This window comes from Notolabrus celidotus, chromosome 16 (genome assembly GCF_009762535.1).
Source record: "Notolabrus celidotus isolate fNotCel1 chromosome 16, fNotCel1.pri, whole genome shotgun sequence".
Lineage (NCBI taxonomy): Eukaryota > Metazoa > Chordata > Actinopteri > Labriformes > Labridae > Notolabrus > Notolabrus celidotus.
The window spans coordinates 12,085,210-12,102,374 of record NC_048287.1 but is presented as its reverse complement, the minus strand read 5'-3'; the positions used below and the strand labels follow the sequence as shown (position 1 = coordinate 12,102,374).

The 17,165-nt window shown below is 40.9% G+C and overlaps 2 protein-coding genes across 2 annotated transcripts in view; one reads left to right on the top strand and one right to left on the bottom strand.

The window, feature by feature from the left end:
• The window catches only part of col16a1 (collagen, type XVI, alpha 1), a 79,679-nt gene extending 77,312 nt beyond the window's left edge, over positions 1-2,367 (top strand). Inside the window, 1 exon segment of the mRNA XM_034704987.1 lies at positions 799-2,367. Within this exon segment, the coding sequence (XP_034560878.1) occupies positions 799-992 (194 nt within the window). The 3' untranslated portion in view covers positions 993-2,367.
• Positions 2,368-4,015: 1,648 nt separating this feature from the next.
• col9a2 (procollagen, type IX, alpha 2) overlaps positions 4,016-17,165 on the bottom strand; it is a 191,754-nt gene continuing 178,604 nt past the window's right edge. Inside the window, exons 13-38 of the mRNA XM_034705240.1 lie at positions 16,142-16,165; positions 15,950-16,003; positions 15,709-15,762; positions 13,419-13,469; positions 13,271-13,327; positions 13,105-13,158; positions 11,248-11,301; positions 11,070-11,123; positions 10,539-10,592; positions 10,400-10,453; positions 10,205-10,258; positions 10,053-10,106; positions 9,911-9,964; positions 8,926-8,970; positions 8,782-8,835; positions 8,626-8,679; positions 8,488-8,541; positions 8,323-8,394; positions 7,941-7,976; positions 7,746-7,790; positions 7,316-7,348; positions 7,007-7,153; positions 6,815-6,869; positions 6,484-6,672; positions 5,645-5,722; positions 4,016-5,277 (exon numbers count right to left, since the gene is read on the bottom strand). Of these exons, the coding sequence (XP_034561131.1) occupies positions 5,072-5,277; positions 5,645-5,722; positions 6,484-6,672; positions 6,815-6,869; positions 7,007-7,153; positions 7,316-7,348; positions 7,746-7,790; positions 7,941-7,976; positions 8,323-8,394; positions 8,488-8,541; positions 8,626-8,679; positions 8,782-8,835; positions 8,926-8,970; positions 9,911-9,964; positions 10,053-10,106; positions 10,205-10,258; positions 10,400-10,453; positions 10,539-10,592; positions 11,070-11,123; positions 11,248-11,301; positions 13,105-13,158; positions 13,271-13,327; positions 13,419-13,469; positions 15,709-15,762; positions 15,950-16,003; positions 16,142-16,165 (1,740 nt within the window). The 3' untranslated portion in view covers positions 4,016-5,071. The remainder of the gene's footprint in view (positions 5,278-5,644; positions 5,723-6,483; positions 6,673-6,814; positions 6,870-7,006; positions 7,154-7,315; positions 7,349-7,745; positions 7,791-7,940; positions 7,977-8,322; positions 8,395-8,487; positions 8,542-8,625; positions 8,680-8,781; positions 8,836-8,925; positions 8,971-9,910; positions 9,965-10,052; positions 10,107-10,204; positions 10,259-10,399; positions 10,454-10,538; positions 10,593-11,069; positions 11,124-11,247; positions 11,302-13,104; positions 13,159-13,270; positions 13,328-13,418; positions 13,470-15,708; positions 15,763-15,949; positions 16,004-16,141; positions 16,166-17,165) is intronic.

Genomic DNA, 17,165 nt, shown 5'->3' with positions numbered 1-17,165 from the left:
GTGTACTTACAACACTCTTCTTTGTACATTGTGTTGTGGCGTAGAAAAGCAACTTCTTTTGAAATTGCCTTTCACAAGGATAAAAATACCCTTTTTGAAACAATAGTGCAACAAAACGGGAATATACTTAATTGCTGCTTTGGCAGGGACATAGACAAGAAGATCAAAAGTGTTGTGTTCATGAGGGAAGCAATTTGTCCTACATCAGTGGAAAGATGGTCAAGTTAAATCCTGCTAAATGTTAAACTATAAGCTGATCCGGTTTATGTGTGTGTAGCGTTAACAGGTAGCAGCAAGGGCAAGGGCAGGAAATGCTTTTTCCATTTACATATGCAGCTATAGCTAAACCTGTTTGCTTAAGATGTCATGAAGGCTGAATGGAGGGAAACAAGCTCACTTACTGACATAATCTTGTTTTTTTCATCCATAAGATAAGTTACAAATTAGGTGTTATTTGAAGACTATGCTGACTGGTTTTTACCTTTTTTCTTTTTACCATCAAATGGGTACCAATTAATCTAACCGTAGTAGAGTGCTAGCTGAGCTTCATTTGATGGTGTTAAAAGCATGATTTTATACTCAGGCACTCACAGATAAATTGTCCATATGCTAAGAAAACTTTGATTTTAAACATAAAATAACTCTTTATCTATTGTTATAAATTCAGACTCTTGTGAAGTGTTTATATGGCAATGATGACATTTAAATTAATTCCACCGCCCTGCTTGCAGCTTCATTTTTATACCGATGGAGCTGCTCCCATTACATTCCCATGTTTTATCTTTTTTTTTTCTACAGGTATTCCTGGCGCCCCAGGCTATGGAAAAATGGGACCTCCTGGTTCTGTTGGCCAGCAGGGTGTTCCTGGCATCCCAGGCCCCCCTGGGCAGTCTGGTTCAAAGGGGAATGATGGCCGCTGTAATCCTGGTGACTGTATGAGCCATCAAGTAGAGTACAGCCCTAAGGGCCCACATGTCAAGGGCCCCTGGTAGAGGGCTGCAGGTGTTGCAGTAGAGGGGACTGAACCAAAGAGACTATGAAAAGACAGAAAGCCAAAGACCGCTATGACCAAAGATATTAAAGCTGACCACAAGATGTAACACAGGATGCTTTGTTGTTGAATTGTAAAGGTTTACCCACACAGGTTTCTCTTGTAAATGTGAGGAAAAGCCACAGTTCCTTCAACAGGCTCCGCTGGAATGAGGCCTTCAAAGAGCACCAGCGGCTTATTTTTATTGCATCACTTTTACTGTATGAACACCAAATCAGTGCTACATTACTGCCTCTTATTTTGGTTTCTTTTCTCACTGTGTTTCATCCTCTTTGCACTTCCTCAAGGTGATAAGATTCACAACCACGATTTTCTTCACCTTGATTAACGCTGCCCTCTTCTATTTTTACTTTTCATTTTCTCTGCCTAAATCTGTAGGAAGAGAACATACATTATTATTGTAGCACTTTGCTTCCATCTCCTTTCCTTCCTCACAGGATCACACCCAGAGTGCATCTCATGCATTTCTAATATTCTGTCTCAACCCCGTGGTGTGATACATATGTGAATATGACCCAGAGAGTTCCCCTCAAAATGTATTTCAGTTCAGTCAAAACATATCTCAAAAAGTGCATTCATACCCTCTTTGTTGGAACAGACAGTCTTGTATATATTTATATTTATGTATAGTGGCTTTTTATACTTTTTCAACAGATTTGATAAAGGACTTATGCATGGCCAGCCTCTTGTTTTTCTTTCTCAGTGGATATACAGCAACATAAAATGCCAAGGGGATATTTCCTAAAATCTATAAGCTTCCAAGATGGTATAATGTGTTCAGTAAAAGACAAATTATTTATGGAAAAAAATGTGCTTACACAAGGAGGCATATTGGCTATGGTAATTATGTAGCTCAAATTAATTTTGTCTCTTTTTAAATCCACTCTTTTTGGGAATAACAGCAATTTTAAAGCATCTCATCTCATTTTGTATTCAGAGTACTGGCAATAGCCATCTGTCTGCTTCACCAGCCACTGTTTTAGAAGATTAGAGTAATAATGCAGCTCATTCTCCACATGTACTGTAACACAATTCACTGAGCATGGCCACCAAGTCCTCATATTTGCATAAAGTTGAAGAAAATATTCTGAAAAGCATCACAAGACTTTTGTTGTGTGATATGACTGTATTTCAGGGCTGGCTTTTTTTGTATTTTTATCATTTTTATATGTGTAAGTATGTGGAGTTTTAAATCACAACCATCGTTTGCAGCTCTGTTGTTTAATCAGCAGTTTAAACTATGAGCCAGACCTTTGTTTTTCACAAGCTTAATGAACATGTTCCGTCTTTTGCTGAATAAAACCGCTTTTCAAAGATACCGCATCATGTGTTAATTATTGTGAAGCTGTGTCCTATATTGTGGGTGCTGGGTTCCCAAAGTGTGGGTCAGGACTCTCAGTTTGGGCATAATACTGAGGGGATATGGGCTGAATACCCACCAAATCTCATGGTGCAAGATAGCACTCCTCACTGGCTGCAGGATAGTGCTGAGGCACTGTAAAACCACAGGAGAAGTTTCAGTAAAAGAATGGTTTGATGAAATGGCTAAAATCTCCTCCTATGAAAGACTAAGTTATAAGCTGATAAATAGGGAAGAGGTTTATATAAAAACATGGGGCCCTTTTACCGAGTTAACCTGAAATGCTAGAGTTACACCCTTAACTTACCTGTTATATTTCTTTAGGTGTCAAGTGTAGTCTGAGGACGCTGGGTTGTTTAGTATAGAGGGATGTAGTACCTAATATTGACAATGTATTGTTTAGAGTATATATTTAGTATCTACATACCCACCAAGTTCTTTGTTTCATGTTTATGTTTTGTTTTATTTACAGAATGGTATGTCATCCTATTGGTCCCATATGTATATATGTTTGGGTGTTAAAAAACAGAAAAACTTAATGAAAAGAAAATTATAAAAAAAAAAATATAGAAGCATCAGTAGCAGCAGGTTAATTCATTACAGCACAGGAAGCACAGCCATAAGTGCATGTAGGTAGATCTTTTTTTAAATCACTTCGAGGGACAGGGAGTTTTATGTATTTTTTAGTATCTTTTTTAAAGTGATTTTTGCCTTTATATGTATCTTTGAAGTTTTTTTTTCACTTTTCAGTTTGTTGACACTTCTCCCTGTGTAGTTTTTTTGTAACTGTGTCTCTTTGAAGTTAACATCTGAAAGATGTGGGTTATTTTCTGTGTCTTTGTAGTTGTTAAGTATGTGTGGTTTCAAAATACCCATTTGTAGTAATTTTGCATTGCTGTGGCGTTTTTGCAGCCTCTGTAGTTGTTTTGCTTTGCTGTGGTGTTTTTGCACCCTCTGTAATTTTTTTGCTTTGCTGTGGTTTTGCAGCCTCTGTAGTCGTTACGTACCTGCTTCTTTTGTTTAGCGTTTGTTTTGTTTTACTTTTGTTTTTTTATTTAAATCTCTGTGGTCGTTAAATTGTCTCTCTGTAGTTTTCCTTCAAAGAGAGGTATGAGCCTGTGAGAAATGATGAGCAAATCCTGCAGAAAAGTTCTTGTAGTTCCTTTGCAGACTTAAACACCCCTACACAATAAGAGCACCGATGAATGAACTGCTCACTACCCCTGACGATGAGATAAGTCAGTTCAGAGCACTGCGACCAAAGGGTTTATAAAAGCTTCCCACACCTGGTTCTAATCAGAGCTAATTAGACACACACACCTGACCCTGCTCTGAGATGATTACCACACCAAACTCAATGAGTGGAATGAGAGTGCTCCTCTAAGTTATACCATAGAGCCTCACATAGCGTTGCCTTTTTTGGGGATTTGTTGGGCCTATAGTGTTTGCAGAAATGTTGACAAAAGCTGAGCATGTGCAGCTGTGACAGCATGTTTATTTACATGCATAGACTGATGCTTTCAATATGTGGAAGACTAGGAGAAATGCAAGAGAAGTAGCTGTAAGACTTGTTTCTATTCCCCACATGATACAGAAGAACATTAGGTTTTATAAAAGATTCCTCTTTATTGGTTTGGGTTGACCCGAACAGCCAGAAACAAAACCCTCTTTACAGATGATTATATAAAGAACAATAAATAGCTTCGGTTGATGAGAATGAATCAGTCTTAAAACTGCTGACACTCTGTGAAAAACTGACAGTGGCATAGGACGCACATTACGACTGATTCGTCTGGAGAAAAAGTCGTTATATCTGGAGGAACTTTTTATTACTCACTGAATTCATTAGCACAGGATTTTTGTTTGTGCATATCGTAACCCATTCCTTTTTCTCTACATAATAATCAACACACATTTACAAAGATTTACAGCACTGCATTGTGGGAGATGGGAGTGCCCGTCGGGATATGCTGTTGCCAGGCAACAAGAAGAAGAGATAAAGCTAGTCGTTAGTTCTAAAATGTGATTTGGGTAGAAAGCAGAAATGGGGGAGAGGAGGGGCAATGTACACATGAGGTAAATCAGGGACTTCACTCTTGCTTACACGTGAAACACTTCATTTTAGCATACAGTACAGTACTGAGTGTAAGTTTCAATCATTTATTGCTCCTTTTTGTACACTTTTAAGGCATCGAGTGTGATTTTGCAAGAGAGGCAGGGCTTTTAAACTTTAAATAACGTCTAAAACAAAATATTACATATGTTAAAACATTTAAAGTGACCACTTTTTAAAAGAAGAGCACCTTCCCCAGACTTTGTTCTCCCCTCAGCTCATGCATGATAAGTTGGTGAGATGCAAAATGAATCTGTTCCTCTTTCACTGCCGGAACAGGGTGGGATATTTGACATCAGCCAAAAACACAAGAGAATGCAGAAAGATGTGGGTGGCTTTGAGCTGCTGTTGTCATGGTGATGTGGGGGATTAAGATCAGAGTATGTCCCACCAGTTCAAACTTCAGGTTTCAGGAGAGGGTCATTATTACTGTCCCCCGCCCCTCATTCTTGATGTCATCCTACTGAAAAGCTTGTTTGTTCTCGTTCTCTTCTCTCTCTCTTTCTCTCTCCCAGGAGTTGTGAGCTGCTGATGGAGTGACAGCCTCCTAAACATTGGGTCCTTTGATTGTTCCTGCCTCCTGTAGTCTTGGAGAGGTGTATGCTGATGCAGCCAGACACATCGCTGCCTCGCAGTAGCCTGGGAGACCTTGCGAACCCGCCTTACCGGGGCGACCGGCCTCTCCGGCTGCTCCCTGAGGTCCTCGCTCGCCGTGACGACCATCCCGAGCTACACCGTCAACACCAGGAGGGCCTAAGGGAGGTGTACCCAAGTATGTTGCACATGTTTACTGTACATACGCACATATTTAAAATGTTTGTGTGTAAAAGAGGAGTGTGTGTTCTCCACTGATTTAATTAGTGTGTCCTGTTGCCATCCTGTTACATTCAAGAGCATCTGTTCAATAACTGGAGTTAATGATGCTCTAAAATGCCTTTGAGCAGCCTTTCCTGTGGAAAGAGCTGTAACACCAAGTGCTTCAGCTTCTTACTGGACTCTAATTCTATCCAACCTTTGGTCAGTATTAAATAGTGGTTTACCTTCCATGTGTGTGAATAAAGCTTGCAGCTTGAATTTTATGGTTTGGAGTTATGGTCCCTCATAACATCTCAGCTCTTACCTTGTATTCCTGGGGGCCCTGGTGGTCCAGGATGGGGTTTACCAGGATCTCCTCTGTCTCCCTTTGCTCCTCTCTTTCCTATGGATGACAAATAGCAGAAGCTTATATGTACCTTCAAAAGATATACTTATACTTTTAGCAAGTCCTAAAGAGTGGGTAGTTGCCTGATGTCCCTTTTAAACAACGCCCAAGCCGACTGTTTTCAAAAGTAGTATGGGAAGCACAGCCTTCATCAGGTTTCTCTGTTGTGGATTCAAGTTGTAGATGAACCCACAGCAGAGAAACCTGATGAAGGCTGTTGTGGATTCAACTTGTAGATTAGTTCACAACAGATAAACCTAACGAAGGCTGTGCCTCCCATACTACTTTTAAAAAACAGTCTGCAAGGGCAATATTAGAACAAACCGAGCCAAGGTTTAAACCATTGCTCTTTGAAAATACTTATAAGTTCCAAGGAGTTTGGTTCTGTTGAGGGTTTCACATGTTCAAAGGATGTTTTTCCTGTATGCTGTAGTAAAGTGCTCACTCAGAGTGGATTATCAATGGGTCTCAATAATGACATTTTCAATGAGTACAGTTCCAGATCTGCTCTGTATGCAAAGAGTTATGAGATAACTTTGGTTGTAATTATGTTCGACATAAAGAAAAAATAATTTAGTTATTGGATGTTAAAAAAAGGGACTTGAAAAACATTATGAAAAGAGCCAATGGTAAGAATCTGCTAAGAGAAAGCCCCTCATCTCCAGACTAAAAGATGACTGCTTCTTCCACTGAGCCACAGCTGCTCACCCATATTGTATCCAAATGTGTTGTTGATGCTCTACTGTCTACACTTCTACCTTTCAACCCTGTGTTTCCAATCTGTCCTGGCCCTCCAATCATGCCAGGAATGCCTCGGGCACCAGGTAAACCATGTGGTCCCTGAGGTCCAGCTGACCCCGGTGGTCCAGGGGGCCCGGGAGGTCCCATCACACCTGCTCCACCAAGCACAGCCCGCTTGGCGCTCACTGCCACAGCAGCTAGCCTCTCTGTAACAGGAGAACCAGGAGCATCATGTTGATTGAGTTACCTTTGATGACAGGAAACTGATTGCTCAGAAGATGAAAGTAGCAGGCTAATCCAATCTCCCCTATGGACATCAAAGGTGAGTATTCCAGTCTAGATGCTCACCCTGTAACATTTTCAACACCACTTCGATAATATGCTGGTCTGATGCATCACGTCCCTAGGAAAGAAGACGATTGAGGATCAGGGAAGAGACAGCAGCCAACTAAGTGCATCAGTCTCTCTCAGTCTGAGTAAGTTTCATGCATCACAAACGGCATGCATCATACAGAAAGATCAAGAGGAATTTAGACTCACTGATACTCCTTGAATGCCTGGCATGCCTGGTACTCCTCGCTCTCCGTTGAGTCCCCGGGGACCAGGAAGTCCTGCTGGTCCCTGATCTCCAGGTTTACCAGGGTCCCCAGTAGGTCCATTGTGTCCACTGTCACCCCTGATTCCTTGCTGTAAAGAGAGGGGGGAAAAGAGAAAGGAAATGAATGGGCAGAAGGGAAAGAGACAATAAACTGGTGATGTAAAAGAGGAAGAAAAAGAAGTCAAGTAACAAAAGATGGGAAAAACGATGAAAAAAAAGTTGTGAAGATGTCTGGAAAAGCCAAAGCTCACCTGTCCTTTAGGCCCGGGTTCACCAGACAAACCCTGTCACAGCAGACACAGAGAGATCATCATTTTCACTTGCATTGCTTCCATCTATCATTTCTGCCTCACAGACGCTCATTGAGCAATAATTCAGGAATGAATTTTGTAAATGAACGCCCAAAAATGCTGCTTCGGAGGGCCAATGTGCATCATTGCTTCGCTGTCATGTAAATAGCTCATTTGCCATCTGGATTATTATGGGGATTTGTATGCAAATTCAAAAACAGACTTCCTCTCCTTCTCAACTTCAGTATAGTTATGACAGTTTCTGCTGTATATCACTTTGCTTTGATGCCTCAGGAGCTAAATGTTTAAACCTTTTCATCGAAGGCCTGAGGTTTGTTGTTTTTAACTTAAAGTTTGAAACAGCTTAAGGTAGTGCAGTAATGATCTTTACCTTTTCACCTTTCTCACCGGCCAATCCCTCAACACCAGGGTCACCCTGAAAGGGACAGAGAGAAAGAAGATCAAGCAGGACAGGGAGAGGGATGACTGAGGGAAATATCTGTTGGCATGGAGCTGAAAAACAACCCAAAACAATGAGGGATATGATTCTGTGAATCAAGTTTGAAAGGGCAAAACTTCTACTCACAACGTCTCCCTTTGACCCAACTTTTCCTTGGAAACCCTTGAAAGAGAGATGAGTTCAGAACATGTTAATGTGGTCAAATTTAGATTTGAAACCTAAATATTGATTCTACATTCCACCCCATATATCACAAAGTAAGAAAAATGTTGTGTCGTTCCTAAAACATAAAAGATTGGGAGGCTTGGATTATCATTTATATTGCTTATTTACATTGCCTGCCTCGGTCAGTGATTTACTGCTTTCCATGCCTTTTATTTATAGTTAAACACTGCCCCCTGTAGGCAAACTGTGAAACTAAATTAGTATGAACTGTGTTTGAAATTGGGCAGTGATACTCATATTTTAGAAAGTAACATACACGTTTTTCACAACACAAAACACAGACCTTGTCTCCCTTGGTTCCACTGAGACCCTGGGCACCTGGAACACCAATGGGTCCTCTCTCTCCTTTGTTCCCCTTTAAAGAGATAATAAAAGTTTTATAGGAACCCATGGAAAAGTTAATTTGTTTGTAAGTATAAAAGAAGAGGAAAACAAAGACGCAGCTTACAGGCTTGCCAACGACTCCCTGTGGCCCAGCTGGCCCCCTCTGGCCTCTGTCGCCCTGTAAAAATCAGTGGAGATGAGCATGATTGGTTTCAAAGTTGCAGCTTTTTTGTGCTTTTATACAATGATTCTGTATTTGTACCTTCGGTCCTGGGACTCCTTCCATACCAGCCTCACCAGGAAGACCAGGCTCACCCTTGGGAAACACAATGAAAGCATAATGATTCACTTTCCTGTGCAACTTAAGAATGTTTACACTTGAGAAAAGTAATTTTCTGTGCATATCTGTATGTCTTACCAAAGGTCCAGAGGCACCCTGCATGCCAACATGACCCCTCGGTCCAGGTTCACCCTGAGAAAGGAAAGTGACATGAATACATCTAAAAAAAATGAAAGCAAGGAAAAATGCTTAATGCGGAATAGGAGTTGGTAAAAGGCTTACCTGAGCTCCAGGTCCACCTTTTGCACCTGGGCTGCCAGGCAATCCCTGTAGACAGAATTAACAAGACTGGGATGAGTGTAAATCAAATAAACAACCATAATATGGACTTCTTGGGCACTGTGTGGTAAAGAAAAAAAACATATAGTATACACATCTATGGTGGGAGTCCCTCTGGAGACTTTTGATACACATTTCTCTTTGTTCATCACGCTTTTTGTAACTCTTGACAAAACTTCAAGTACAATACGTCGCACACACCTGTATCTTCAATCATGAAGGTATATTGTGCTGTGTACTGAATGTCTGAAATACAAAAAGTGACCTGAGAGTGAAAATTAAATTGGAAATAAATGCTCTTTGTGTCTGGTAATAAAGCTGATGTCTGATACAATAGCAAAAAGTAATGAAAATGTGCTGTACTGCAGTGCCAGCTATGGGTATACACCTTGAGACAGATTCCCTTGCTGTGATTGTGTGTGGTTGTGTGCCTGTGTGTCTGGCATATCACAGTGGGACATAAAGCAGCCTAAGTTATGGTGCTTGAGTTTGCAGCAGTGTTAGTGTCACCGCAATGACCACACACCAAAGTCTGCATCTCATGCTCCATTACCCTTTAGTCAGAATGACGCTCACACAAACAGAGTACACACACACACACGCACCCACAAATATACCCACTGGTCTGATTGTGATAAATCACCCACATTGGGAGGGAGAATGCTGTTTCAAGGTGGTTTAAATTTTGAAACAGAGTGGGTCATAGGGTCGCTGTTAACCTGGATGAAAGCCCAGAAAACAAAACACACCAAGATTTACAGGCGACTTCAAGCTGGTTTTCCTTGTCTGCGTTCTGGCCTTTTTTAAATTGGAGAGGAGAACAGATTGACCCCCTACGTGGTCTGAGTGATAATACAACCAGCCTGTTTGCATGTGCCTCCTCAAGCAAAGAGACCCCCCTCACTCACTACACTAAAGGATCACTCACAGCTGTTCCCTGAGGACCTGGAGGGCCTGGCATCCCAGCTTGGCCAGGGCCACCCTGCGGAGAAGAAAACAGAAGAAAAATAAATTGCCATCTTTCTCTGAGATGGAAGTTGCTCATCATATGCATGGCTGGAAACCCTTACCTTGATTCCAGGAATACCAGGTGTGCCATCCTTTCCATCAATGCCCGGCAGACCCTGGAAAAACAGGCAAATGAGTCAGTGGGCTTCATTTGGCACGCTCTCTGAAATCTGGCTCAACTGTGTAGAGCACAAATAAAAGTGCTTTCACTCACATTCTCTCCTTTTTTGCCAACCGCGCCCTGTGGGCCCTGGATACCTCTGCTGCCCTGCAGAAGATAACCAAACCAGCATCAGTGCATTTGCAATGCACAACAGAGTCACAGCCCCCATTGAAGCTCTTAGACATTTTTCATCTTTTTCTCTGCCACTGTTTGACTGTGAAAAAATGCACCAGCAGGATCACCTACTTTGTCTCCCTTGTCTCCTGCATCTCCAGGTGGTCCCTGAGGGCCTTCTTCACCCTGCCAACAAAAGTGGTGTTCATTCAAGACCTGTTTCTCAAATTATCAAGTCTATTTGTGTGTTAGTGTGTATGTGGGCACTTACAGGAGGCCCAGGAATTCCTACAGGTCCGTTGATGCCCTTGTAACCACGGGGCCCCTGCGGGACAACATAAAAAATGCCATCAATCACTTCTGATCGGAGTAGATGCTAAGTCATGGTGGCCAACCATTCATTGTGTTAAAGGGGTAATTAGTGCTTAACTCACTCCACTAATGGGAGCTACACAGAGAGCCAGCCACTCTTGTTTTGGCACTAAGCCGGGGCGCTAACTTGGCTAACGCGGCTAATGTTAACAGTAAGACGGATGGCTACAGCGGATCATTAACTACAGATGGAGGCACCACGGACCTAGACAACCCCAACTCATTAAAGGAGGGGAGAGATTTGTGTTAGCATCATTTCCATATGTCCCCATTGCTGGTAATGGATGGTGTTTGTATAGTGGGGGCAGGTCTGGTTGTGCTTCCTCCATGCACATCTAAGAACAAGAACACCCTTATTCAAAGAAAAATAGGACATTAAAGTTGTAATCTGACAGAGAACAAACAAAATGAAAGGAGGGATTATACTCACTGCTTCTCCTTTAGGACCCATCATTCCTGGATAACCTCTCAAACCCATAGGACCCTTTGAATGAAGCAGGGAAAAAAAGGTTGACACAAAGAAAGGGAGCAAATGCTATGACAAATACATTATTAGCCAAAGTTTCTAGCTTTGCAAAGTGACTGAAAAAGTTGAATTATTGGCATACCGGAGGTCCTGGGATACCCTGTTCCCCAGAGATGCCCACTTCTCCCTTGAGACCCTATTGGAGGAGATGGAATGGAACAAGCTGATTAGTTATGCTCATTATCTGTTGCTACCTGTAGCACACCTGTAACCAGCCACTGTACATTCCAACTGTTTCTCAAAGCTATGGGAAGTCGTAGTTTCCAGTTTGACCCTTTTATGCAAAAAGAATTTAGCTCAGACCAGTCTGGTCCCTGCTTTTGTTTTCATATCCTAACTTATTGTAGTCAAGCTAGTTAAAAATCAAGCTTATGCTACTCAGACAGCTAAAGCTAGCTTGTTGACCAAGGAAACTCTGAAGTTGAAAGGCATCAAGTTCAAATCAGTGTTTGATAAATATGTTTACCTTTGATGTTAAAACTTGTTTTTTAAGGTGGTATACCAGTCTGTCACCTCAAGCTAGTCGGCTGGCTAAACTTGCTGGTCAAAAAAAAGAAACTACCATTAGAGATAATGGATAATCATTATCACGTTACAGATGCTGAAGCAGAGCACCTTATGATTGTGTATTGTGGTCTTTCAGGAATGATTTTACAGTTTTTTTATTATTTATTCTGATGAGAATTACATAGGGAGATGAGTTGCAGCAGCTTTATCCTCAGATGGCATGATTAGCTCAAACTAGCATGACAGAAAGGAGTGTAACATGGCTTGGCTCTGACAATGTCACATATAAACCTACCTACAAAGGTCAATAATTAACCCTTTAAAACAGGTTTCTTTTTCTCTCTCTCCACTACATCTTCATAGAAAAAATGACAACACTCAAATTCAAAGCAGTTGGGAGCTTATACTTTTTAGATTTGACAGCTAGCCTGTTTTGTCCTGCTTTTGCTCTTTAAACTAAGCTAATTGACTCCTTGCTCTAGCTAAAATATTAACACAGACAGGTGTGCAGCATCATTCTACTCATCTACCTCTCAACAAGAACATGGATTGGTTCATTTCCAGCAGAGTTTTACTTCTCCATTAAGAACTAATTGAAAGTAGATATGCAGAGTTTAACCTATTTGTCGTACAGTATCCGTTATTATCCACAAACCTCAGTAGCTTTGTATCTTTATAAAAGCTGTTCAGAGAGTTTTGAGCTGCAACATTTTCTGGCCTACCTTTAATTCTCATCAATCTAAAGATAAATGCAGCACTTGTCTTTCACACTAATTTCTTTAGGCTTTTGGCATCACATTGACATTAGTAATACATCAAGCACACAGAGAGTGCATTTATCATTCTGGAGATGAGTTCTGTGTTTTACTTTTAGTTGAGTTTCAGTGAACAGATAGTAGGGATGTAAACAGATCATGCTGTGTCTCTGAGCCGAATAGAAGAGAGATCAATCCCACAGTGCGATGGTGAGTCAAGGCAAATCTTCTGAAATAACCTGCTGATTTGCTCTGCCTGGGATGAATGATAACTTGTTGCATGAAGTGTTTTGAGCATCTCAGGCTCCTTGTGTGGGGAGATCAGAGGCTAATGCCTGAGGCCTGGCTGGCCGCTGTCTCGGAGCTCACTGTGTGCTCATTAGCTCTACTTAATGCAGTGAGGTGAGAGGGCTACATGAACCCTGACTCTCTCATGTACCTGGCTCTTCAGCACCGCTTTCATCTGGCTCGCTGCATGCTGACTGCAGGGCCAAAGCCAGGCCTGACTAATCGCAGCCAGATTAGTGCCAGTCATGTGCCTCGGTGGGCTTCATTATAGCTAATCCTTAGCTCTGTTGGTCTTGAATAGAGGGTTGCTGTGCGAGACTGTACAACATGTATATGTGCGGGTGTTTGAGTCCATGTTTGTGTGTGCCAACATAGATGTTGCAACCCACCGTTTTTCCTATGCTGCCAGCGTCTCCAAGAATACCAGCACGTCCTTTGTGTCCCTGTAAGGCAAAAGTAACTAAGTCAGCAGGGTAGTCAACAGTTTTGTAGCTCAACAAAACCACTGATGCTTACTCCCTCTGGGCAACGTGAGTCAAGCAGGCAGCAACTTACTTTGACTCCCTGCAGTCCCTGTGGGCCCTTAGCTCCTGCTGGACAGTTAAGAGGACACTGTTGTCGAGAGAAGGAAATATACAGATTATGAAATGCCAGGCTGTGTCAAAACAGGTTTGTAAAAAAAGAGGGTGTCATAATATCTTACCTGAAATTCTGCACTGCCTTCTTCTCCACCGATGAACTTCCCTGGAGGACCCTAGATAGAAAAAAGATCAACAGAAAAAATGAAGGAAAAGAAATTCACCTGGTCACAGCTGCCTCCACCCCAAAAAGCTGGTCCAGATCTCTTTCTCTCTCTTCGTCTTTTTTCCTCCATCCTTCCTCCTCCTCTCTTTATATAGATCTAGTGAGAAAGTAACCTATCCCTACAGGTTGTGATGTATTTCTGCTACAGTCAGATGAGACAGCCCACTGATCTAATGGGGGTTTATTCACCCTAGGACAGCACTAAAGCTAAACAAATACACTCCCCTGGGCTGGGAGCATCACTCTCAATGAGGACACAACCCTGTTCTTGGAACCACTCAGAGATGCACACTTGAGGAAACATACACCAATGGAATATAGACTTGAAAGTGTGCAACTCAAAACTGTTTGTGTTATCCCACCATTTAGTATCAGCTGGGACCTTAAAAAGGAAGCCCTAAGCTCCAGCTGTGCTGGGGGCTTTGTTGTTGTGTTTTGCAGCTTGTTTTGCAGACAGACACACTTGAAATAGCATTAGTTGATGTGATGTAGTCTCTGATTTTTAATTAGACTGTGAGCCCATTCAATAATGTAAGGTAACTGCATTTAGATTGATTTAACTCTGGGTTTGATTAAGGCCACATTTCTAGTAGCTTGTTAATCGTTCTGTCTCTTACAGGTATTTTTTTTTTCTTTTGTTAATCACAATAAGAAGTTTTAAGACATTAAGGATTTACATTAAAAGTACAATGGTACAATTTTCTGGGCAATTTGTTTGCCAATATTAGCTGATCAGACATACGGGTATAATATCATTTGAGTATAATACTTTATATGACAAAAGTAAAAGCAGAGACATGTAATTGATTAAGTAATTATTATTTAGTAATCATGAAATTAGTAGTCCACTATAAACAAATCATGAGTTTATTTTTTAACAGCTTCCACGGAGCACAAAAAAGAACGGTTAGCAAAAATATACCTGTGAGAAGGCTTTTATAAACTTTCCAAACATATTAGCATTAGTATCACTATTAGCATTGCAGCTAATGATAAGCTGCTTGATTTTTTTAGTTTACATAAACTTAAAACTCCTGTGAGAAATGTTTTTAATGGTTATGAAACAGACTTAAATTAATACTGATGTCTCTATACAACAGGCTAAAGCAAACAACACCATCAGTAACAACATTGATTTTTTTTTATATTGCTTCTATAAATACCTATAAACACTGGCAAGGTGTAGGTGTCATAAACAGCACTGCCAAAACCGCAATATATTTTCTTTTTCATGGCAATGATTCCAAATAAGAAATACTTTTGACTTCTAAAAGAAAGCAGGATGTGATTTTTTTTTTTGTTAAAAAATACAGTTTCCCATGCGCAGGACAAAATCAGCAAAGAGATAAAAGTTACTGTGTTTTCAGATTGTGTTGCCAAAATCAATGCAAACTCCTCACAGGAGCTTTAAGTAGTGGACTGTGTTGAGTTCGAATGCATTAACGAGTAGCTGGAAGGAAATCATTTCTGATGTATATGCACAGAATAACTGAACAAATCTTGTATTGGGATTATTAAATCAACTATAACTTGGCTACATAGCTTTCAAAAATATGAACAAAAGTATTAGAAGATTGCAGAAATCAATGGACCGAGAAAGTTTGTAAATTTTATAAACCAAAACTCAGAACATAAAGTCCAGAGCTCTGTCTGTGTTGCGTCTGTTTTTCAAAGGTCATGTTTCCTATGACACAGTGCACTTACAGTTGTATGGCAGTTTCTTTCCACTTCATCACAGCAGGTGGCAATAATGCACCTCAAGGCTTGTTGTCACCCACCATTAAATGAGAAATGTCAGAAAATTGGGTCACAATTGTCAGTAAAGAGCTGGTGGTGGATCATTAAGATAGACCAGCTGAGAACCACTGACTTAGACAACATTGAGCTTGAATTTACTGACTGTGCACAAATATAAAATAGCTCCCTTCAAAGTGTAATGCAACACTTGCAACACTACAATTCCTTCTATCTGTGAACCTTTTTCACAATAAACCTGTTTAAGATTTTTTTGTGTGCACATAACATACTACTGCTATATCATTCCCGCCCACAACAATGGTAAACTAAATAGCACTGAAACTTCTTGTCTTTGGATTTCCAAAAGAATTTAAGGACCAAAATCTCTGTTCTTCTAAAAAAAAGGAGCAACAAAGTTAGAAGATGGATATATTTCCTGAGTTGGGACTCACAGGCTTGCCAGAGGGACCAGGAAGTCCTGGAGCTCCAGGTGCTCCGAGAACACCCTAAACAGAAAGACAAATACAAATCATGACTTTTGAACATGTACATTTCAAAAGTCATAAAAGCACGAAAAATGATAATAATTAATCATATATAATGTACCTAGGTAGTAGTGTACATGTATTTAATAATAAAAACGTAGTACTGTGTGGTTAGTCGCAGCTTCTAAGTATCTAAAAGCACCCCTACCTTTGCACCAGTTGCTCCAATTTCTCCTGGAAGACCGATTGGCCCTGGAGCGCCCTAGACATTCACATCCCAAGAGGAAAAAAAAAAGAATGAGTACACATCCCACCAGACACAAAGAGATTTCCACACCTCCGAGCACAGCCATTAAGTGATAAAGGCATAATTGCATTACACAATGTACACGCTACTTACAGCCAGTCCTGGAAGGCCGGGTCCCTGTGTGGACAGAGGGAACAAGGGGTTAATTTACTGTATGACAAGTGGAACCAATCCATCAAAGTATCAATTAACCAAAGCCAATTAATAAGAGGAGCAGTAATGCAGTAATATTTGTGTACAGTGTCAGAGTAAACAGTGCTCAAGACGAACAAAGACACAGAACCCAATCAGTTTGTGTTGGCTGTGTCTTTTGCTGGGAGTTAATTATAAACAAAGTAATTAAGGAAGTAAGTAAGCCTTGTTGGAGGAAGAACAGCCCACGAGGCAGGATCCCCTGTCTGTGCAGAGCGAGGCAGCTGGATGCACGAGCAGAGCCCCCTGACAGACTGCCTGCTAATGCTAAACAAAGGATTTAACTAATAGCGCTGCATCCAAGCATGACATTGGATGACTCTGAACTTAATGCTGGAATATATTGGGTGCTGTTTGATAGCTGGACACTGAGCTCCACCTAGTGGTTTGAGAGAGTAATACAGATGATTTGTTGGTATATGTAGGTGTTGAATTGATCAGCTCTGTATTTACTCATGTGCATAAAAGAACATTCTAAGAGGATTTGTACATAAAAGTGTGAATAATAGTTGTCTTCTTTGTAGAGGACTGTGCATTCTGTAGCAATAAGGCTCATGTTAGCTGTAGCAGGCATATGCCACATCTGGGTAAAGTAGACCCTAAAGAGGGCACAGCTGGTCAGGCATTCAGGCATGAAGAGAAAGGGGCTCTGGAGGTTACCATATGAAAGCAGCTGGGTTACAATATGTTTGTTAGGAAACTGACAAGGCTTCAAACAACGCCTAATTCAGCCCGCCATAACTCATTTTCAAGTGTCATCCCAGCATTATGAGATAGATTATTTTCTAATTTTAAAGCACCTCATAGGAATTTTCAGTTCAAAAAATGACCCAAGTTGTGTATCTAAGAACAACCAAGAGCTACCTATAATTCTGGTATTTCTATTTATGATAGTAAGTAATTTAAGTATAGTTAAATTAGGATA